This window comes from Selaginella moellendorffii, unplaced genomic scaffold (genome assembly GCF_000143415.4).
Source record: "Selaginella moellendorffii unplaced genomic scaffold, v1.0 SELMOscaffold_126, whole genome shotgun sequence".
Taxonomy (NCBI): Eukaryota; Viridiplantae; Streptophyta; class Lycopodiopsida; order Selaginellales; family Selaginellaceae; genus Selaginella; species Selaginella moellendorffii.
This window is the reverse complement of record NW_003314387.1, coordinates 318040-341010: the sequence shown is the minus strand read 5'-3', so window position 1 is coordinate 341010 and position 22971 is coordinate 318040. Positions and strand designations below refer to the sequence as shown.

The following is a 22971-nucleotide window of genomic DNA, read 5'->3' as shown; positions in this document are numbered from 1 at the left end:
GATGCTCCAGATGGTGCTGCTCAACATGTATGCTCGCTGCCGATTGTTTTCGACGTGAGGAACGGCTCCTTGCTTTCGCTGGAAGCTTTCCCATCGAGCGGGAACAGCGTATGCCCGGAAAAGGCATTGCGTGGAGGCTCTATCGATCAAGCCCAATGCTATTAACTTCTTCAGTGTTCTCGATAGCTGGAAAGGCGAACGGGGATAAATAATGCACGACCAACCCGATGGCGAGCTTGGGTCTTCTACCGACTCTCTCTGTGGGATCAACGAGGGCAGTGACTTGGATGGAGCAGCACAGGTTTTTAAGGAGATGCCCTGGCTTGGACGTTTCTAATTTGTATATGGGAACTTGGTGCTTACAAGTGCGTTTTGATAGCGTGCCTGACAAAATCTTGTCTCCTGGAACGTTCTAATCAGTTCTTATGCAGAGATGGAGATGCCTTGGAAGTCCACCACAAGATGGAACGGGAGGCACTGAAACCGGATGATTCATTTCGTTTTCTCTGAAGGTAAGGCAACTCATGCTCTCATTGCAGCATCGGGATTTGATTCCAGCTGCTGGCTGCTGCAGGAGCAAAAGCTGTTTTTGATACAGTTACTTCCAAGGACGTTGTTTTATAGACTGATTTGCTCATGGCTTACTCTCAAAACGGGGATCCAAAATAGGCGCTTCTTGTTACTCCAAATACCGTGGATAGCGTCGAAAGCAAGGACATCGTAACTTGGAACGTTATAGAAATGGCCATGGACGAGAAACAGTCGGCTTTACCAAAAGTAAAGCCGACTGTAGTAGACATCCTGGAGGAGGCACTCATATGGATTCGTGGAGGCTGTTATTTAAGTTGATCGGGCTTTTTCCTTAGGTAACGAGTATCTGATGGCAGTGCTCTTGTTCTCCGGTAACGCAAGGCTAGAATTATGGAGCAAAGTGCACATAGGCTATGGTAGAGCTCGGCAAAAGAGGGCGCCATGGAATGTAAGAGCAGGCTGTGGCGTTAGAGCGTCGTTAGACGCACTCGTCTTCGACTGTGACGGGGTAATTCTCGAGTCGGAAGATTTGCACAGGCGAGCCTACAATGCGACGTTCGAGAATTTTGAGGTCCGGTGTCCAGGGAATAAGTCCCCAGTTGTGTGGAGCACAGAATTCTACGACGAGCTGCAGAACCAAATTGGAGGAGGAAAGCCAAAGATGAGATGGTTTTAGTGGTTTTAAGTCTTCTTTTTTTTCTTTTGTGTTCTAACTTTGTGGTCTCATGGCAGGTACTTCAATAGGAACGGCTGGCCTTCCTCGAGCTTGTATAGCTCGCTCAAAGATGACGATGAGAAGGTTCAGCTCATCGACACACTTCAGGTGATTTTAATAGAATGCCGTGACTTCTTACATGGTTTGTGTGTAACTTTCAGGATTGGAAGACAAATAAATACAAAGATATCATTGCGTCTGGAGCGGTAAAAATTGGCCTTAGTGTTTTGAAGTAACTTCCATTCATGCAGGTTGAGCCACGACCAGGAGTTCTTCGCCTAATGGATGAAGCTCGTGATATGGTTTTTTCTCAAAGCTTCTTTCCTTTCAGGTTTTCTAATCTGCCACTGTGTCCAGGGAATTAAGGTGGCTGTTTGCTCAGCTGCAACAAAGAGCTCTGTAGTATTTTGTCTCACGAATTTGCTTGGCAAGGTAAATCTACTGAACGAACAGACTCGATCGGCACGAGGTTTTGATTTACCATCCTTCCACTGAGTTCAGGAAAGGTTTCAGCAATTAGATTGCTTTCTAGCAGGTCGAGTTTTTTCACACAAGAAGAATTATTCTCACTGTTTCACAACAATGCAGGCGATGATGTCGAAGAAAAGAAGCCCAATCCAATGATCTACAAAGTCGCAGTAGAGGTAAACGTGGTTTTGTGCAGTTTCATTCACTTCCTTTGTTCTTCAGAAACTTGGAGCAACCCCGGACAAGTGTATCGTGATAGAAGACAGCGTCATTGGTCTCAAAGTATATACGTGCTCTTAAATCTCATGGACTTGCTACTATTTTTCCTTGTGTATTCAGGCAGCAGTGGGTGCTGGTATGAAATGCGTAGTGACTTTCACAAGTTCTACAAGCAAGCAGGTTTGTAATTTCCGTATGTTTCCATGGTTGATTTATTTGGTATGAAAGCACAGGATTTTAGCGAAGCTGCAGCTGTATTCTCCAGCTTGGAAACCGTGAGGTGGGTCTTCAGATTGCAAAAGGATCCAGCACTCTTTCTATTTTCTTTTGTTTAGTTTGGATCACCTCGTGAAGTTACTGGACGAACGTGTGATTGCTACTGGTTAAATTCGTCTATGAGCTTAAGGGAGAGTTCTTTCGCCAACATAAATCGACATGGGTTCCAGCTGGTATACCGTTAGAATAGAAGTTTCATGCAATGCAAACTTTGTGTCAGTGAAACACGACTGTTTTGCCGATATACGAGACTCAAGATGTGTTCAGCTGCTCCAGCTTGGAAAGTGTAAACGCTTGAAGCCCACAGATCACAGGTATGTAGTGCTTGTGGATAAATTTGTTTTATATATAGCCATTTCTTTTGTTTTTATGGTTATTGAGGTTATAAATAGAAAATGAATCCTTACATTTTAACTTAAAAGTTTTATAGTTTTAGAGTGTCAAGACTGTGCATCAAAATTTTTTATTGATTTATTTCTGTCAATGGTGCATTCTTTCAATTTTTTCTTTGTATATAATGCCAAAGGTTTTTAACCCTAATGAACACTTTCTAATAAAATATTAATAAATATTTTTTTTTTACATTTTCACAAGAAAAAGTAAATTTTGATTATAGAAATCATCATGTTTAAGCTCAAGAGAAAAAGAACTCAATTAAGCTCATGATAGGAAAAAAAAAAGTAAATCTCTCACAAGAAGAAATAACTTTTTCTAGGGAGATAAAATGAAATAAATGATTCAAATTTTATCGTCTCTTCTAAGTTTAACAGTGCTGGTTTTATTCAGGAGAAAAAACCAATTTGAAAAAGAATACCAAAGCCTTTTTTTATAGTTTATACATTTCTTTTTTATTATTTTTTATGTTTCTTTCTTGTTTTATGTTTATTGGAGGAATTTAGCTTATATAGTTTCTCTACTATACTTTTGGAACTACATTCTTGATGATTTTGTTCTAGGTGGAGGGGAAAGCATTAAAGTACAAAAGTAAAGGTCACTCTAGCTTGAAAGCTTAATATTATAGATACTTCTCTTAATATTTAAGAAATTAATATTGTTAAAAAGTATTTAAATTTTAGTAATTATAAATATCCACTATTTAAAAAATGATTGTTAGCTCTTTGTATATATATTCAAATATGATATTATTATTAAATAATCATTTAAAAGCATCATTTTCTTTTATTCCTCATTTTTCACGGTATTGATAGTGTCAACACACAATATACTACTTGGATTTGACATTCTTTTTATATTTCTTTAGTAACATTCTAAACCTTATTTTCTACTGCTAGTAAAAAGAATAAACATAGATTTATAAGTTAATCTTATATTGCCTTCTTCCCAAAAATCTCACACGATATGAAAGGCAAAAATGTGTAAGCAACCAAAGGGAACGACTCGAGAGACGATCCATGGGGTTCAAATATAGAGGGAAAGGGCTCATGAACAAGAGTGCACCCCCTTTTCCAATCGGTTAAGGGTCTTGGGATATTTGGGGTTAAGCGTCCTTAGGTTTGAATAGTACTGGGCTGGGTGACCTCCCGGGAAGTCTAAACTCAGGAGCTTACATTTGGTATCAGAGCGGTCTCGGGTTCAACTCTGTTGGTTGGCTAAGGGAATCACACCACATGTTGATTGACATCTGGCTGGTCTAGTTTACTCCCGCTAGGCTCGACCCGAGGGGTAGGGTGTCAAGAGAGCGGGGCTCTCGGGAGAGCTGCGGCTCTCAGCTTCTGTTCACGAGGGCGTGAACTTGCATGGAAGCGTGGTGGATTGTAAGCAACCAAAGGGAACGACTCAAGAGACGATTCATGGGGTTCAAATATAGAGGGAAAGGGCCCATGAACAAGAGTGCATCCCCTTTTCCAATCGGTTAAGGGTCTTGGGATATTTGGGGTTAAGCGTCCTTAGGTTTGAATAGTACTAAGCTGGGTGACCTCCCGAGAAGTCCAAACTCAAGAGCTTACACCCCACCCATAGACGAAGTTCGATGTCCTCATCGAACGGTAAACCCTTTTATAAAGTAACACCCACAGGTATTACCATTCCATCCTTGGCACCCGGCCAATATTTGTCTATGGTTTGACCTCGAAGGCTCACCATGCCTTGTCCATCCTCTAAGGAGGATAGTCTCTCCAACTTAGAAACTGATTGGACCACTTGGGGTGGTTCTTTCCGTTTATTGGTTTAGTTCTCGCTAAACCCGTTAAAGGCACCCTCTCTAACTCAATTCCACTACTCATTCTTGAGTAGTCACAGATTCCACTGATCTACCTTTGCACTTTGGAACGTTTACTTTTGACTTCTTGAAGTCAATTTTCTAGGTGTCTCCGACACCTTGCCTTGCACATTTTGTGCAACTCCACTTCCCCTCCTAGGAAGTTCTCTACTCGAGGGCACCCTCATCCTCTTTTCTATTTTTGTGCCACCATTTGTATTACGTTCCATTTATCATTATTTGTGCTAGGGTTGTCCACGGCCCTATCTTTTGGCTACTTAGTTGCTCCCTCACTTGGAGCCTTTCCTTTGCCAAATTGGAGCACTTGGGAATCCATCCTTGGAAGTCCACTTCTTTTTCCGCAATTTGTTAGCATCAAACACATTAGTGTTCCTTGGCTAACTTTGCCACTTGGATTCTTTCCAATGGATTCCACGGCCCTATCTTGGGCACTCGTCTTTTGCTCCTATCCTTGGATTGTTGCACCAAGCAACATAGGATTGCTACCTCCATTTTTGAGGTTTCCTTTCGGTTCCATAGCAAACACTTTGCTTTGCCAAGTCCAAAGGGTGTTCACCCTTAGTACGTCTCTTTAACATTTTCTGTCGTGGGCTCTATCCATGGCCCAACTTTTTGAGACCCTCCTTTGGATCTTTCATAAAGACTACTTTCGTTGGACTTACTATGCCATAGCATTGACATAGCTCATTTCCCTTAGGTGTGCTTCCCACTTGGTCACCTCAACCAAGCCACACTTTTATCAATGGTTCAAATCAACACTTTGAACTAGGAATCATATTCCTTAACCCAAACAAAGACTTTGTCCTTGTTTAGCCACAAGATCACCTAGTGATGTTATCTTGACCCCTTAATAGGTCTATCAATAGGGACTAGGTCTTCCAGACCCTTCTAAGTTGTTGACTATGACCCCAGGGGCATCCCCCACACTTGGCAGTGCGCCCAAGCCAGCCCTTCCGGCCAAGAATCCATAGCAACTGAGACTTGGGTGTCCCCATCTCATTCACCACGTCCTTGGTGCCCTTTGCACCAAAGTGTTCAAGTTAGATATGTCGAGCTTTCACTCTAAGCAATCTAACCGTGCATCACGACTCCGAAGCATCCCTCGCTTGGCGGTGTGCCCAAACCAGTCCTTTCACTGAGAGTCCATGACCACCAAAATATGAGTGTCCTCATATTCCAAACCATCACCACGCCCTAGTGATTTGGGACTCGAACCCAAGCACTAGAGGGTCGGGACTTGAACCCAACCTCCGTATATGCATCTACGGACGGCATCACCCAGGATGCCTGGCGTGACTCCCCATGCCGGTGCACCAACTTATACTCAAAGCGCGCTATAGATCACAGCTTAGGAACCTAGTTCCTCCACATTGCCAAGTCCTCTCACTTGACAAGTCTGTGATCATGCTTGGCCCCATGGCCCACCCTTTTTGAAGTTATCACCTTCAACTAGGGTATTTGTTCCCCTGACTTGCCAATCTCGCTTTGGCAAGTCCTCCGACCACTGTAACATGGTTTCTGTACAAGCATGAAAGCCCTTGATCATCGACTTTCATTCAAAGCCCTCTCTTTGAACACTCGGGAACTACTTCCCTAACCTTGATAACCTTGCCTCATGGCAAGCTTCAAGACCACGCTTCTGTTGCGCCACTCTGATTTCGCGCGTGCTTTGAACCATTTACACTTGGCCTTTCTAGGTACTAAACTACCTAGAATCATCTTTGGGAACCTTGAAGGAACCCTGTCCCTTAGCTTGCTAAGGCCTCCCTTTTTGCAAGCTTTCCAATTACCATATAGTCTAACATGGACAATTCCATATTTTAGACTCTCCATGGCATCACGGTTGCTAGCGGCAACACCCTCGAGCCCCCACTTGATTCTCCACTCCCAGCTGGCATAACCAACCTTGGTTATGCCCTTCGATTCCTATGGTTCGGTTCTACCCCCTTACTTCTTGCTTTTGGCTTCACACCTTTCCTTTAGACTAGGAGGACAGCTTTGCACTTTCTATCATGTCTTAGCAAGTATTCTTAGGGATGAACCTACCCGATAGCCTAGGGAGTGGTTCCTCAATCCAGGTATGCTCACCCTATAATCCCACACACCGAGATTACGTTGTTGCTTATGGGCCTTTACATGCCCATCGCTAGCCTTGCCAAAATTCCATTTTTGGCTTTGTCCATTTCAAGTAGACAGTCTTCTCCTGTCTCCGCCACCTTGGACATTTGGATAGCACCTTCTATCCATCATTCGCTAGGGACTTAGTCCCTTGGGCCTTATTTATTACCCTCGCAACATCAAACACCACCTCCTGGTGTTCTAGAGCGTTCCGGTGTCCCAATGACGGCTTCCTTGACAATGAGTATTTCCTTTCATGACATTGATTTACCATATTGCAACATAAGCAACTTATCCCCCGTAAGGGTATATCCAACTTCCTTATGCCATTAAGAAGGCTTGGGTAGCTACCTTCTACCCGTTTAACCAATTATTTTGCACCTCTTGCTTAGTTGCCTCATAGTTGTCAAGTCCTACAACTCATTGCTGGTGCTTCCACACCTCCATCATTATCTGGGTCACCACACTCCAACTGCATGCTCTGCAACTTAGGCTATGCCATTCTCATTTCCATTGGGGTTCCTTTGGCAAGGGGTTCTCATGAACCCACCAACATAGCCTCAAGGTACCACACCTTGGCACATTTGGGTGTCTCCACACCATCGGCTCCACGAGCCTACCTCTATGACACTTCTTCTTTGTGTCTAAGTCTTTGCCAAGACCAATACCACTCTTTCTCATGCCAACCAACCGTTAGCACTGCACTATAGAGGTCACACACAACTTTGTTTCAAAGTTGTTTTCTTTTTGGGAACACCCTTCCCACGACTTTAGCATGGCACATTTTGCCATCGATGAGATACCCTCTGTTCTCATCCTTGGATCCTATGATCCCCCCCATCCTTCGTGGGGTACTACTCAGTCCAAATGCTTCCATCAATCCTTTAGGATTATTCCTTGACTCTATTGGAGTCATCCAGCTTTTTGGACTTTGTCATCCTACGACCCATGAGGTCCTACCTTTGAGGTGCCAGCTCACTGGAATACAACTTCTTGTATTCAGGTCTTACTCACGAGGACCATCTTTGCAAGTGTTACTCCGACACTTGATTTGTTCTCTTGGGGCAACCTTTTGCCTTTTAGGACCACTTGTCCATGTGATGAGAATACCAACTCATCCTCTAAATACATCCCCAACTCCTTGGGTTGTTCCAGCATTTATCAAGGGCAACCTCAGCTACCATTTCGAGGACTTGTGTCCTCTCCTATATTTGACCTCCCATGGTCATCAATTCCGGTCTCAAAGTTATGAGCACTGGCCTCAACTATATGAAGGTAATCTTGTGACTCCTTTATTATTTTGGAGTCTACATCTTTTCTGTGACCCCAATTATAGTTGTTTACCACAACTACGTTAGCCCGTTTGCTGCGTCAAACGCTCATCTGGATCACATCCTCAGCTCTCAGAGGAAACCTTATACTGTTCCCAAGATCCCAAAGTCGTTCTATTATTGGCCCTTTTATATCCACCACATCATGCCCAAGTTCACGCATGAACTTGAGTGGAGAGCCATGTCCTCTCGACATGCTACTCCTCAAGGATAGGCCCCCTCCTAGGACCTTCCAATGCCAACATCAATGGTGATATACTTGAGCACCAATAAAATTCGGACTAAGGAACAACTCCGATACCAAGTTGTAAGCGACTAAATTTTCCATTCTACTTTAGTCACTTAACCACACCTCCGACCACTTGGAGGAGTCTCATTCACAACCTCCATCAGTCCAATTCAGGACTTGGGACTTGCTAGCCCCAAGAATGGCATCCATGCCACTCAACACTTGCACCTGGTCCAAGTGCTCCTCGTGTCCGGTCCCAAGACCGACACCCAAAGGTACCACTGACATCTCGGCCCGTTACGCTAAGGCCATGCCCATTCACCTTTGCTGCACTAGTGGTTCAATACCACTTGCATCACAATCCCGTCTCTCCAAGACTGGGCCATCTGTCCACGAGTGGTCATCCTAGATCCACTCCTTAGCATCCTTAGGATGCCCACAGACCTGGGGAATTGCCTTCCCCAAAGTCCCTTTGTCAGTTCCTACCAAGTCCCTTCCTGCCCCTGGCCGTGTTTGCTAACACTGCCACTGGATCGAGGCCCACAGGCCCGACCACTAAGTCCCATGGTCCTCTGGGACTTCCTCACCACACGACTGTGTCCTTGGTCACTACCCCAGAGGACTTCTCCTCTTCCTTTCCATAGTCTAGGCCTTTGGGACAACATTTCAGAACACCGTGGCCTTACGCGAGCCACCTGGGTACTCTCCCCACCTTTCGCCTTTAGGTGCTCTAGCCATGGGCTTAGAGCGAGGTTCTGTTGAGCCACGCCTGGTATCCAAGTAGGTAGTGCCACCCACACTTGGACTGGGAGCATCGGCCAGTCGATCTCCCGGGGGAACTAGAGCCGGCTCTTGAACACTTCACCAAGCTACCCCGCTTGTCAGTCCATGTTCACTCTAGTCTTGGACTTCCCAGTGGTCAGCTCATCACCCAACACTGGGTCTGGCCTTCCTGGGCCAAACTGGCCTTTCCTGGCCAAACTGGCTCCACTGCAGTCCTCCCCCTCACTATACTTTTGGAGCTCACCAAACCCCTCAGGGTCTGGGAGACGAACGCTTTGGGCTTTCACCCTCTCAGGCTCGAACTTGGACTCGGACTTGGACTCGGACTCAGACTCGGACTCGGACTCGGATTCGGACTCGGGCTCGATCTCAGCCTCCGCCTCGGTCTCAGTCTCAGCCTCCGCCTTGGTCTCGGTCTCGGCCCCGGTCTCAGTCTCAGTCTTGGTCCCGGTCTCGGTCTCGGTCCCGGTCTCGGTCTCGACCTCAGACTCCATCTCGGGTCCTTCTCGGACTCCATCTCGGATTCCATCTCGGGTCCATCTCGGACTCCATCTCGGTCCATCTCGGACTCCACTTCGAACTCCATCTCGGACTCCACCTCGGACTCCATCTCGGACTCCGTTTTGGTCCATCTCAGACTCCATCTCGGTCCATCTCGGACTCCACTTCGGGTCCATCTCGGACTCCATATCGGACTCCATCTCGGACTCCACTTCGGACTCCATCTCGGACTCCACCTTGGACTCCACCTCGGACTCCATCTCAGACTCCGTTTTGGTCCATCTCGGACTCCATATCGGACTCCATCTCGGACTCCACTTCGGGTCCATCTCGGACACTTCCACGTGTCATGTGTTGGTCTTTTTTGGGTCCCTTTTTGGAGCCTCGCTTATTGCTCGCTTCATGTTTGTTCCTCGAACACTTTGTTGGGAGTTCCACTCCCGCTCTCAACCTTCCAAGTCGGAGCTTTTAGTCGAAACGTGTTACGCTCGTTTGGCTTTCGCTTCGGCCACTACCACATGGCACCCTTCCGGCTCCACTTTGGGGCCTAGGGATTTTGTGTCTCACAAAATGCTGTTTAGGACAAACTTAAAAGTTCTTATTCTACTCGTTATTAATCGACAATTCAGTAGAGTAAATTAAGACCAATTAACAATTTTGCCCATAAACCCTAACCCCTCGTAAATATGATTATATATATGTTTCAAATATGCATGCCCATATGGCTAAAATCAGTAAAGAGTAAAACCAAGTCTCAATGCCCATGATAACACATTTTCCTATCACTAATTTTTGTGCTAAAGTGCTCATAAATTAGCAAGGTGGAGTTGTGGTTGTTGCGACACTCTTTATTAAATGACTTTCTACATAAGGTCAGATTTTCTAATTTCAAAAATAATGATAGAACTGATACTTATACTACTAAAATTTAACCTAAAAGGATGAATTTTTTAATCATTTCTTAATAAATATTATTTTTCAATTTTAAGTATGATTTATGAAATTTTTCATAAAAAAGAAACTATTATTTTCTTCTAAACACTTTAAATTAAAAAATGATAAAATTCTTTTATATCTCCTTTCTATATTTTTCAATTATTAAATAATTAATGTATTTACTTCCATTCTACAAATAGTGACTTTAGTATTTATCTTTAATTTTATTTTTATTACCTTAAAATTTTTAATCATAATCATAATCTTAATTATTTTAATAATAATTTTAATATTAAATATTTTAATAATAATCATAATCTACCATGTTTGAGTGTGATTTATCAAAAATTATAATTAAGTTTCTTTAACTCAAAATATATCCATGATTTTAAAACTGAAATAATTATTTTTGTTAAAAGTGTTGAATAATCCTAATTTTTATTTTTTTCAAAAATTATTTAATTATTTAAACCAATTATTATTATATTTTTTATTCTTTTAGTTTTACACTGTGCCTGAATATATATTTAACATATAAATGTAAATATAAAGTTTTTTATATTAAAGTATTGTGACTTATTATTTTCTTGATAAGCTTTTACTATAAATGTTTTAGCTTTCTTAGATTGTCTTTATCATTTACAATAATATATAATATTCAATAAAATATTTAAACAAGTTGATTAAGTTCTGGGAAAGGTTTTTATAACACATTACTAATAGAAATGTACATCAAGAATTAATTATCTGGCATACAAAAGCTAAAATGTTTTTGCCACTTAAGCTTTTCAGGTTTATTAATACTTAAATTTATTTTGTTTTTTTGTTAATTCTCATATATAACTTTAGTAAAATATATGCATAGTGTTATCTGTTATTAATAATGAGATGAAAGATCAAAAACATGAAAAACAAATACAAAACCAATAATTTTTATGTTTAAAAGTGAAAAAAAACTTAGTAATTGCAATGAAGGATGTTTAAATATATAATTTTGTCATGGTAACATGCAACAAAGAGAGAACTATGGAGTGAAATTTGGAAGCCTGTCCAATCAATTCGCAATATCAACCAAAACAAAAAAAACCTTTACTGACCCTTAAAGGTCAACCTTTAATATTTTCCTAGGTTTAGGGTTAGGGGGAGCGATGGTGAGGAAGGAGCTCATCGGGCGATCCAAGGGAATGGTGACCGAGGCGCGATGGCAGCGCCTGCTCGATTTCCGGCAGCGCCCCCAGCACAAGGGCCCGGTGCCGCCGCACGTAGAGAGGCGCGGGAGAGTGGTGAAGCTGCCGCCGTCTTGGGTAGATCGCATCGTGCCGCGCGCCATCACCAAGTACGTCAAGCCATACGCCATGAAAATGCAATTCTCCAACAGGTCCGTCACCGCCGAGGTGTTTGACACTCTCCACGACAATGCGCTGGTGGTCCGCGCGTCCAGCCGCGACGAGGAGCTCAAGCAGGGCCTGGCGAGCTTGACGGATTGCGCGGCGGCGGCAAAGGTTGGAGAAGCTCTGGCGGAGCGATTGAAGGAGAAGGGGATCCCCGGCGTTACATACTTTCGCAACCGAGGTGAGCTCTACCATGGCAAGAGAAAGGCCCTCTTGGATAAGCTCAGAGAGACCGGCGTCAAGCTCATCTAAGCCATAGCTAGCGTGACTCATCCCAGGAGAGAGCTTCTTCTCTAGAAGAAAAGAGTGACGATGGTTGGAAGATCTTCTATCATTCCATCTTCGAATCAAAACACTTCAACTCACTGGATCGCTATCCGGCAAGCTCTCGAAGTTCATCTTTTCCATGAGAAGTCGAGCTTCTTCCACCCTCGACTCCTTGCACAGCCCGTCGACGATGGTGCTGAGCGACACCACGTTGGGCTGGATCCCTCTCCCGGCCATCTCCTCGATCATGGCGATGGCTTCGTCCACTTTGGCCGCTCGGCAGTAGCCCCGGATCAAGATGTTGTAGGCCACCACGTCCAACGCGCAGCCTCTCTCGTGCATTCGCTGGAACAGCTCGCGGGCTTCGTCCAGCCGTCCCACTTTGCAGAAGGCGTCGATGATGGCGGTGTAAGTCACCACGTCCGGGACGCAGCCAGCTCTTCGCATCTTCTGGAGCACGACGTAGGCGTCGTCGAGCCTGTCCGCCTTGCAAAGCCCGTCGATGACTGCGCTGTAAGTCACCACGCTCGGAGCTCGGTCCCCGGTTTCCAGCATCCGTTCCAGGATCACGCAGGCCTCCTCCACCCGGCGAGACTTGCAAAGGCCGTCCACCAGCACCGTGCACACGGGCACGCCAGGCATGCACTTCCTCTCCATTGCCTGGTCCATGAGTTCCTTGGCCTCGCTCACTCGGTTGTCCTTGCAGAGGCTGTAGATTATCACGTTGTACGAGACTGGGTCGGGAGCACAGCCAGCTTCGATCATCTTGACGTGAACAGCTTTCGCCTCGTCCAGCTTTCCGGCCTTGCACAGCCCGCTGATGAAGCTGGTGTAGACGATCACGTCCTGGACGTCTCCCGCGGCCATCTCAAACAGCTCCCGTGCTTCGTCGTGTCGGTCATGCTTGCAGAGGCCGTCGATCAGAGTGCTGTACAAGGAGCCGCTGGGTGATCGTCCGGTGCCTTTCAAGCGTCTCATGAGCGAGAGAGCTTGGTCTATCCTGCCGGCTTTGCAGTATCCGTTGACGACGGTGGCATACGTAACCAGCTCGGGAGAGTGTCCTTTGCTCAACATCTCTTCGAAGATCTGGTGGCCTTGTTCCCACTTGCAAGCTTTGAAGAGGCTGTGGACGAGAACGGTGTACGTGACTTTGTCGGGTAAGCAGCCGCTTTGTACCATTCGTTCGAAGTAGGAGGCCGCCAAGTCTAACTTGTTGATCTTGCACAGATGTCCGATGACGACGGTGTATAGAAAAGCGTCGGGCTTCACTTTCATGTCGATCATCTGGTGGAAGATTTGAAGTGCTTTGTCGGTGAAATTCAGCTCGCAAAGCTTGCGAATGAGAGAGCCAAAGGTGACGATGGTGGGAGTAATTCCTGCGGCCTTCATCTCCCCAAGAAGATTTACTGCCTGTGGTATTTGCTCGGCTTTGCAAAAACCTCTTATCAAAGTCCCATAGGTGAAGTCGTCGGGCCTGAAGAGTGTGACAAGCTCGTCTTTGAAGACTCTGTATGCCTCCCGATGGCATCCGTCGTTAACAAAGACCTCCAGGAGGGAATTGCAGGTGTAAGTATTGTGCTGGAAGCCTGGACGTGCTTTAGCCCACTGGAAGAAGAGCATTGCTGCCTGTGGATTCCTGAGCTTGACGAGAACTCTGCCAACTACCACAGGGACGAGCCGTCTTGAGCCGTAGCACTCGTCCAGAGCTCGAGATAGGAGATGTGGGTCTACCGAGTTGGCCAGCAAAACCTTTATGAGGGCTTCGGCAGCTGCTTGGGCTGCTCGCTCTCGTGCCTTGCGCTCTTGAGCTGCTGCTGCTCCACCTCCTCCAGGAAGCCTCCATTCGGCTACATTATTGCTATCCTGTGCTGAGTAGTCGATTGCTACGCTCGAGAATCTGCTGCTGCACTTGAGCTGCTTGCTGGGAGAGCTTCTTACGGGATACCTGTTGAATTTGATTCCGAAGGAGAGGCCATCGATTCTGTAGCTCGTGTCCATTTAGCTACGGTAGGGCAATTCAGAGGCCGTTTATAGCGTTAAGAAGACGATAAGCTGCTGTGTGTCAAGTGTCTTCTCGGTGTTTGCTCATGATGGATGCCTGCAGAAAGAGTTTTGTTTGATCACGGAAACAGATTGAATTCGTATTCACCTGTTCCTGTATGATACTTCTGGCTTCCACCAGCTGGGCTTCTAGTTCCAATTCGCGCTCAGTAGCTTCACAAGTCACTTCTGCACTCTTTTGTGCTTGCTCAAGCTGTACCATGCGTTCCTGAAAGAACAGAGAAAAGAGGAAATGCTTGGCACCGGCACCAGCAAAGTACCTTGATGGATGACATTTTCGCTCGCAAGCTTTGCTCGATTTGATCGCGAGCTAAGTGGAAAGGCAGGTCAAAGACATCCTGGTGAAACAAAGTAGAGAATTTATCAAGACAAAAAGATGATCCAGCCAAAAGCGTACCGTGCGTCCTCCAAGAGGCGTGGCTGGTGGTTCTGCTTCGTTTACCACATTAACGGGTTTGTGCGGCATGTTTAAAAAATCTCGCATGTCCGACTGCCAAGAAAGTTGATCTCACCTCAAGGATGAAAAACACTCAGCGGATATACCTGCATTGACCTCAACAATGACCTCAACTCGGAGTTCTCTGTCATGAGTTCGAGCTTCTTTGCTTCATACGCATCAACCTGCATTGCATCGCGTACGCTTGAGTACATGTGGGAAGCACAAAAACTTACAATCATCTTGTAGAAGTCTCCATCGGCTTTCCTGCCATTCCAAGTTCCTCGTTGTCTGCCTTCTTTCTGCAATGTTTGATAGTGATATGCCTGCTCTTTTTGCATATGCAATGTAGCAGACCTGCAAGAGGTTCATTATCTCCATGCCTGCTTTTGTCTCCTTTTTCTTCTCCATAAGCACTTGGTTTAACCGTTCCTAGAATGAATCGATAAGTAGAATCAAATGAAGAAACTGCAAGCTCATACCTGTAGCTTCAGGTACTCTTTTTCCTTTTTCTTTAGCTCGTGGAGCTGTTGGGTGCGAATTTGCTGGTGTAAAAAGAAACAATAAGCCACACGAAGATGTTCAAAAGGGTTTACCTGAGAACCAATAAGCATGCGTTGAAACTCATCCCTTTCTTGTTGGAGCTTGTCTATTTGAGCTTTAGCAGCAGCAGCTGCCTTTTGTTCCTGACAAGAACAAGAAGTATTATCAAAGATGAAGTAGAACTAAATACAGCTGAGCATCTATTCAAACTCACCCGGCTCATTACTGCCACCAGCTCTCTTTCTTTTGTTGAAAGCTGCGTTTCCAGCCGCTCCACCTTCGCTTCGAGCCGAGACATATCGGACATCAACCTGCATTGATAGTTTACAGCGAGAAAAATAAGCATGAAACGAGAAACCTTTGTCGCTGATCGTTAGCTCCTTCTCTAAACTCGATATCTCGCTGCCTTTGTTGAAGAACATCGTAGATACAGTTGCATGTTTGAGCGATGGAATTCTGCAAAGGTAGTAAGAATGAGAAAGAACAGTAAAAAGGACTGCTACTTACAGGATCACTCGAGAAGAGATTAAGTGGAGATGGAAAGCCATACGCAACCAAAGTTTGATTGAGGTACTTGATACAGTGTTCCAGGTTGCTAGCATTGGCAAATTCATGGTCTCTGGAATACAAACCACACACGTTGTTTAGGCTACCTACCTTGGAAGAGAAAACAAATTCCAATGCTACTACTTCTCACCCGTTAGAAAATTCCGGAGACACTGGCGCATCCTACAGCCAAGAAAACAGGGAATCGTTAACCTAACAGACGAGAAAACCAGCTCCGATTCCCAATGCCGGCCTAGGAAGGGACTTACCAGAGCGCCGAAATTCACGAGACCAGCCCCAATCTCTGCGTTGAAGCCTCGGACGCCAAGCATTCTCCACAGATTTCACGAGATCGCTGGAAGGAGCAGTGCCAGGGATCGAATTCCAGCGATTCGGCAGCGCGGCAGCATGGATCCGGCGGAGACACAGCGAAATCCTAGAATGGCGCCAGCCGGCGGGCCGAGAGATCGATCGGCCAGATGGAAGCCGGATGAGCAGCCGAGAAGAGAAAACCAAAAAATTTGAAAACAAAATGGATAGACCAACGTGCTCTTAGCGTAAAAATCCCAAACCGTGCGATGAAGACTCGGATCCGACGCTCCAAGAGCATGCCAAGTGTCTTCCTCTGGTTGGCCCAATCGTTACACACTGAGATACTCTCGGCTAGCTTGGAACTCTCTTGGTCATTATAACTCTTCGCCTTCTTCCAATCCAAGTCGAAGCCCAGATTGGATCCAAAGCCACGGCTTTGTATCCAGACTTGGAGTAAACTCTTCGCGCTCTCACATCGTCTTCGTAGGCATGAAGAATGAGGTGTTTAAATCCCCACAGCGATGCTCGCAAATCCACGCCTTGCAAAAGAGCTGTGGCAACATTCCTCCGTCTATCAAAGCGAAGAACACGACTTAGAACGCCAGGACAAAGTTAAGTTGAAGCTCTATGAGAAGAAAGATTCAAAGATCAAAGATCTATGAGCAGTGTTTTTGTAATCGAAGTACCTGTAGTTTTCGTCGACGGCCAAGCCACTGACGTAGAGATACTCGTCGGCATAATCGTCCTGGAGATGTTGGAGCATGTCTTTGTCGTCCAGCGCGGTTAAATCCACGACTCCGACCATTTTCTTATCATCCTCGTCTTGGGTCTCGGCAACCAAGCATGTATATCTGCGGAAAATTCGAGTTTTCATTCACACAAAAGCTTGGATTGGATGGTTCTTACCTCTGAGGGGGCGAGAGCCTCACTTTGTAAGTAAGAGCAGTCAAGACCTCCGCCTGGAATGAAGAGAAAAAAGAGAAAACGAGATAAGAACAATCGATCTCTCGAGAGAGGAAGAACTTACTTTGAATATGTCGTAGAAGAAATCGTTGAAGACCACTGCGGGCGAGTGAAACGCCTCGGCTTGGATGAGTGATACGTCTTGCAAGTCCTTTTGCTTCCTGGGATTTAGATCTCTCACGCTCCACCCGTAAGCGCTGAGAAGATAGTCGCTGCTCTGCTGCAAGGTCGTGCTGGCGGTGGCGGTGGTGGCGCTGGAGTTGGCTTTGAGCGGCGCTGCTCCAAGGCCTTGGTGTTCTTCGTGAGAAGCTACTTTGTCATACTTTGTCGGCCCAGCGCTCGCGCGAGAACTCTTCCTGTGATCGTGCTGCTGCTCGGAAGAATGCGAGGCAATCGCGAGCACGGCATTCCTGTGATGAGCTCTTCTCGACACTGCCAAGAACAATCATTGCTGTGGAAAGGAAATGGAAAGAAAGAAATCACAAACCTGTTGTGATGGAGAAGGCGCCTCTGTCGGTGACGATGAGAAGCGATGAGAAGCAATCCTCGCTTCTTACGCTTAGAAAACAGTCGCGCGAGCTGAGCGCCAACATCTTCTCGCCCAGCATTGCGCGCGATTGATTCTCCACCGCCGAGAAACAAGAAATCTATGAGCTCGCCATTGGAAGCCCTAAAAATTCAAAAGAGATTTTTTATTTTAGGGTTCTAGCGAATGTTCACGATCCAGGTAACTATCCACTCCGATCGATTCAAGCTCTCTCCACAGGCGCGGCGAAAAATCCACAGAAAGGGGGAAGAAATCGTGGAAAATGCCCGGGTTTTGTTCAAGAATCTTGAGTCGATCGATGGGCCGCCAGAGATTTCTCGCTTCGTCGCCGCGGCCAAGGCTTGCGGCAGGGCCGGGGATCTGGAAACCGGGATGAGAATCCACTCACGGGCGATCAAGGAGGGCTTGATCCAATCCAACCGGTTTCTTGCCAACACGCTGCTGGATATGTATGCCAAATGCGGGCGCATGGACCGAGCTCGCGAGATTTTCGATGGATTGGAGAGGCGCTGCGTGGTCTCCTGGACGGCGCTCATCCTTGGATACGTCCAGAACGGGGAGAGCGAGCTCGGGCTGGAGCTCTTTTCTCGAATGGAGCGCGAAGAAAAGGAAGAGGGTGGTGTCAAGCCGGATGCTCGATTGTTCTATGCTGCTGTCAAGGCTTGTGTCGATCTGGTAACTGAGCACTACGACGACAAGGACTCTCACGGCTGTGGGACGAAGAACAAGTTCGTTCAAGGCAAGCAAGTGAAGCTGTGGTGTCTGGAGAAAGGAAAACTTCTCCACGACAAGCTTTCGAGGATTGGTCTCGAGGAGGATATCTTCGTGACGGGAAGCTTGGTGGATTTGTTTGCTCGGTGTGGGAGCATGGCAGATGCTCGCAGGGTGTTTGATGGGATCGTACAGCACAGCGTTCTGTCGTGGAATGCGATCATCGCCGGGTACGCTCACAGCGGAGAGTTGGAGAGGTGTTTCTGGTTCTATGGACGGATGCAGCAAGAAGGTATGGCTCCTGATTCTCGGACTTTCATTGCGGTGCTGAAAGCTTGTGCTGCTTTTCCAGGAAGCAAGCTTTCGGCCTTGAGGATTGGAGCGAGAATTCATTGGCAGCTCGTGGAGAGTGGATACGAGCGGGATGTTTTCGTGGCGAGCACCGTCGTGGATATGTTTGCAAAGTGTGGGAGCATGGCCAGAGCACGGGAGGCGTTTGACAGGATTGCGAAACCTTGCCTTGTGTCTTGGAACTCGATCATGATGGGCTACGCTCAAGGTGGCGAAGGTAAGCGTGCTCTTGAGTTTTTCTATCGCATGGATGGAGAAGGACTGACACCGGATGCCCGTAGTTTTGTAGCTGCTCTCAAAGCTTGCGCAAACTTGGCTGCTGCTGCGAAAGAAGACGAGGATTCCGACGATGCTACGTTGCTTCTCTGCGTGGAAAAAGGTGGAGATTTACACTCGCGGGCAGAGAAACACGGGTACACTTCCAACATCTACGTAGCTAATGTGCTAATTGATATGTACACGAAGTGTGGCAGCTTGGACGAAGCGCGTAAAGTTTTTGACAAGATGATCCACCGGAGTGTCATGTCGTGGAATTCGATCATCATGGGGTATGCTCAGGCGGGTGACGTTGAGACGGCTCTAAACCTTTTCTCTAAAATGCAGGAGCAGGGAATTCAACCAGATGCCCGTTCTTATGTTGCAACTTTGAAGGCGTGCTCGAGTTTCGCAGAGGGAGATGTGATCGAAAGTCAGCCTGCAAAACTATGGTGCTTACAAAAAGGCTCCGAAGTTCATAGGCAACTCGAGGTCACAGAGGCGGCATCGGACATCTTTGTGTCCAGCACACTGGTAGACATGTACTCGAAATGCGGTGACATGGCGATGGCTCGGAAGGTTTTCGACAGGATGTCCGATCCCAACGTGGTTTTGTGGAACGTGATGATCACCGGTTACGCTCAAAACAGCAGTGGTTCTAGCAGTGAAGAGGCAGTGAAGCTGTTCACACGGATGCAGCTTGAGGAAGGCTTTGAGGCTGATAACATCACTCTGGTAGCGGCTCTCAAGGCGTGCGGAAGCTTGGGAGCTCTCAACACCGGGAAAGAAATCTACAGAGCAATAGTGGAGCTTGAAACCGGGCTCGAGCACGATCAGCTTGTAGTAGCGAGTCTGATAGATTTTTACGGGAAATGCGGGAGCATGGTAGAGGCACAGCAGGTGTTTGAATCAGTTCCCAGCGTCAGGAAGAACACGGTGACTTGGAACTCGCTCATAGCAGGCTATACGCATCAAGCTGATGTTCACAGTGCTCTCGAGCTCTATGAGAGGATGAAAGGGGATGACAAGCGTCCGGCGGTGAACGGGGTCACCTTCCTTTGCCTTCTAAACGCCTGCAGTCACGCCGGTCTCGTCGACAAAGGACAGAAGTTCTTCGCAGCGATGGTTTCTCTTCACGGGATTACTCCTGGCATCGAGCATTATACGTGCTTGGTCGATCTTCTGGGCCGGTCCAACCATCTAGATGAAGCTCTTACTGTGCTGCGCGAGATGCCTCTCCGGGGCAACAAGACGATATGGATGACGCTGTTGAGCTCGTGTAGAAAGTGGAGAAACGTTGACATTGGCACGGTGGCTTTCAAGAAAATTCTGGAGATCGACAACAGGGACTCGGCAGCTTATATTCTCATGACGAATCTCTACGCGAGTGCCAAACGCTGGGACGAAAGCGTACACGTCGAAATGATGAGAATGAACGCTGGGGCTTTGAAGAAACCCGGTGAAAGCTGGTGGATTGATAGCCATGGAAAGGTTCACAAGTTCGTGGCTGGCGACAACAGGCATCCTCAAAGCGAGCAGATCTTTGGAAAACTCAGGCTCATGTTCTTGAAGTTGAGGGAGCAAGGCTACCTTCCCGACTTGAACAGCGTGTTTAGAAACATCAGTGACGAAGAAAAGGAGTCGGCATTGTTCCAGCACAGCGAGAAGCTTGCAATCTGCTGCGCTCTCATCAACTCGGCCGCTGGAACGACAGTCCGGATCACCAAAAATCTCAGAGTTTGCGACGATTGCCACAAAGCTACGAGTTACATTTCCAAGCTCGAGAGACGGACAATCATCTGCAGAGACGCAAGCCGATTTCATGTGTTCCAAGATGGCAAGTGTTCGTGTGATGACTTCTGGTGATGGACTGATGCTGATCGATCAGCATCGACCGGATCCATCACAGTAGATTAAAAAATTCACATTGTTAGATACGTTAACAAGCTATTAATGTAGATTTTGGATGGGAACCTGTTGGCCGGCTATCTCGCTAGAATAAAGAAATTTGTTGGCAAGGTCACAGGTTCGAATCCACAGCCAGAGAGACCCAACTTAAATTTTTTGTTAAAGACTAGCTCGAGGGACATTGCATGAATCAAAATATTGTTTTGCATGGTCTAGCAAACAAGCTGGCAAAAAGAAGAAGAAAAAGCAGCAGCTTGCATACACCAATCCGAATTCCCGTTCTGAAAGAAAGCCAAGATCATGACCTTGCCAGCTCTGGTCAGGTGTGACAATCATCTTTGCTTCTCCTCGAGCGCTATGGCTGCACTCTCGGATCACACAGGATGGATTTTTTCTTTTTCTTGAACCATCCACACTTTTTCAAGAGAAACAAACAGAAAAGAAGACTGTATCTAGCCCAGAAAGAAAAGAACTAATTTCTCCTCCTCCAAGATCTTATGAATTTGAGATATGCAACGATCCAGGCAGGGAGCTGCTTAATCGAGTCCAAAAACAGTTTCGATGGAAGCAATGGTTGGAATTGAGGTGGAGTCCCTCTATGGCTTCCTTGCCATTCTGAGGACTTATACTCCGGGAGCCATACAGGCGGCAATTTCTACTTCATGACGACGCAAATTGACGAGATGGAAATGGATTGGTCTCATGTGGTGTGGATGCAAAGCTACGAAATGTGCTCGGTTTGCTTTTGGTTTGCTTGGACAAATTTGTAGTAGATATTAAAATATGCTTGTGTGAGGTCCAAAGTCACACTTGAATATTATTTATCATTTATTAATATTCACTTTTATACTTTTATACAATGTTAAACTTTTAGATATAATATTTTTCTGTTACTAATGGGCATTATTCTTATAGCTACCAAAATATTTAGTTTCATCTAATTAAAATAAGAAAAATGAATCATCCATGACTAGGGTATGCTAGGTTATAATACATTGTTTTAAAAGTGTCTAGTTGATTATATCTGTCTTTTCCATCATGTAGAATGCTCACTTGGCCTACCCAACATGTGTAGTGTATGTATCTAATTATAAAAAATAAAAAATTAACAGTGGAAAAGTGTTTTTAGAGTTTTTTAACATTAAATTAAAAGAGCAAGTAAATTTCTTGTTACCGATGGTGTTAGAGTGTAAAATACCCATAATTATGAACATTATTTTTATAATTTTTAGAAATATTCTTAAATTGAAAAAGAACATTTAAAGAAATTAAATTACAAAGTTGTGGGATTTGTAAAAAGAAAATTCATGTGTTTAGTAAATGAAATTATATTTTAAATATGGAAGTAAAGCTCTATATTTCATTATCCAAAAGCAGCAATATTTATCATAACTATAGCCAATTTAACAACTGTTGTGGTCGTATGTAATATTTTCACCTGATTAGATATTATTTTTCCAGAGCTTTTTTTTAGATTAATAATGTATCATTGTAGTTCTAACTTTACACCCAATTCTAAACTTAAGGATATTTTTGCAGTCTTTCATTTAAATTATATTAAGTTGTCCTGATATAGCTTCTTTCCAAGAAGAGCATCACGTTGCCCTAATGTGAAATGTAAATGACATGGATCTCATTTGTACGACAGCTGGATCATTGCTCAACTAGCCTTGCCTGTCGAAGGTCAAGCACTCGTCATCTCTTTCATGAAATCTATTCTTCTTTTCACAACAGTAAGATCGAGTACCTTGCACGAGATCTTGCACGTTCGTTGTTTTCATAGACTCGTGTGAGCACGGGCTCGATTGTTCGTCCTTTATAAAGAATAAAAAAGTCGGTGGCCCGATTGATTGCTGGTCCACTTGCAAGTGAAACGAAAGTGCGTCATTCGCTCGCTGTTGATAGGCGTCAACGGCGGCGAATCGTCACGCAGATATATGCTTGGAGCACTCGATAAACAGAGAGATGAGCATGGAACATCTTCTTCACCTGTGGAGTAAAAAAGAAAGAAAGATGAATCCATCGTGAAAGAAAAACAAAGAGTAATTCGAGAAATTGTCAAATAGTCAAAAAAGACGATGCAAGCTTCCGTCGCCAAACATGACGGCAGTGGATATTCCACGAACCGGAGGCCTCGTCTTTGCCACTATCGCTGCTTGGAGAGCAATCTAAAAATCTCATTGGCAAATTCCTGTGCAGCGTCGAGTGCATGGCATTGTGTCAGAAACGTAATGCTTTCCACTCTTCGGTTTGCCGCTTCTTTGAGCCGCGCTGTTTGGAGAAAAGTAAAGAGAAACAGAGTGTTCTTTCGTGTTTATAGTCTACAAGCAAGCA

The 22971-nt window shown here is 45.5% G+C and overlaps 4 protein-coding genes across 6 annotated transcripts; 2 read left to right on the top strand and 2 right to left on the bottom strand.

Annotated features, from left to right (window-relative positions):
• The first annotated feature begins 389 nt into the window (after positions 1 to 389).
• LOC9645198 (haloacid dehalogenase-like hydrolase domain-containing protein At4g39970) lies at positions 390 to 2453 on the top strand. Its single transcript, XM_024665724.1, has 12 exons — positions 390 to 512; positions 575 to 1200; positions 1264 to 1354; positions 1408 to 1452; positions 1498 to 1548; positions 1604 to 1678; positions 1748 to 1781; positions 1835 to 1890; positions 1937 to 1996; positions 2054 to 2113; positions 2167 to 2213; positions 2269 to 2453. Exons 2-12 carry the CDS (start codon positions 881 to 883, stop codon positions 2318 to 2320), a joined length of 891 nt encoding a protein of 296 aa, XP_024521492.1. The 5' UTR covers positions 390 to 512; positions 575 to 880; the 3' UTR covers positions 2321 to 2453.
• An 8977-nt stretch (positions 2454 to 11430) lies between these two features.
• Positions 11431 to 16123, bottom strand: LOC9645197 (pentatricopeptide repeat-containing protein At1g63400). 2 transcript variants are annotated; one of them, XM_002991933.2, is made up of 14 exons: positions 15860 to 16123; positions 15742 to 15773; positions 15552 to 15663; positions 15403 to 15500; positions 15259 to 15355; positions 15098 to 15187; positions 14984 to 15046; positions 14859 to 14933; positions 14738 to 14803; positions 14609 to 14686; positions 14463 to 14555; positions 14326 to 14403; positions 14154 to 14273; positions 14021 to 14102 (listed from the first exon to the last, which is right to left on the bottom strand). In XM_002991933.2, exons 1-14 carry the CDS (start codon positions 15920 to 15922, stop codon positions 14067 to 14069), a joined length of 1101 nt encoding a protein of 366 aa, XP_002991979.1. In that variant the 5' UTR covers positions 15923 to 16123; the 3' UTR covers positions 14021 to 14066. The 2 variants fall into 2 exon arrangements, with proteins under 2 accessions (XP_024521455.1, XP_002991979.1); XM_024665687.1 differs by lacking the exons at positions 14326 to 14403; positions 14463 to 14555; positions 14609 to 14686; ... (7 more) ...; positions 15742 to 15773; positions 15860 to 16123 and having other exon boundaries at positions 11431 to 14102; positions 14154 to 14270.
• LOC9645196 lies at positions 16111 to 17553 on the bottom strand. 2 transcript variants are annotated; one of them, XM_002991932.2, is made up of 5 exons: positions 17353 to 17553; positions 16930 to 17297; positions 16809 to 16861; positions 16589 to 16753; positions 16111 to 16473 (listed from the first exon to the last, which is right to left on the bottom strand). In XM_002991932.2, exons 1-5 carry the CDS (start codon positions 17471 to 17473, stop codon positions 16254 to 16256), a joined length of 927 nt encoding a protein of 308 aa, XP_002991978.2. In that variant the 5' UTR covers positions 17474 to 17553; the 3' UTR covers positions 16111 to 16253. The 2 variants fall into 2 exon arrangements, with proteins under 2 accessions (XP_002991978.2, XP_024521456.1); XM_024665688.1 differs by having other exon boundaries at positions 16427 to 16527.
• Positions 17554 to 17558: 5 nt separating this feature from the next.
• LOC112342987 (pentatricopeptide repeat-containing protein At3g26782, mitochondrial-like) lies at positions 17559 to 20702 on the top strand. Its single transcript, XM_024665717.1, has 2 exons — positions 17559 to 18415; positions 18476 to 20702. The coding sequence occupies exons 1-2, from the start codon at positions 17578 to 17580 to the stop codon at positions 20593 to 20595; spliced, it is 2958 nt and encodes a 985-aa protein (XP_024521485.1). The 5' UTR covers positions 17559 to 17577; the 3' UTR covers positions 20596 to 20702.
• The last annotated feature ends 2269 nt before the right edge of the window (positions 20703 to 22971 follow it).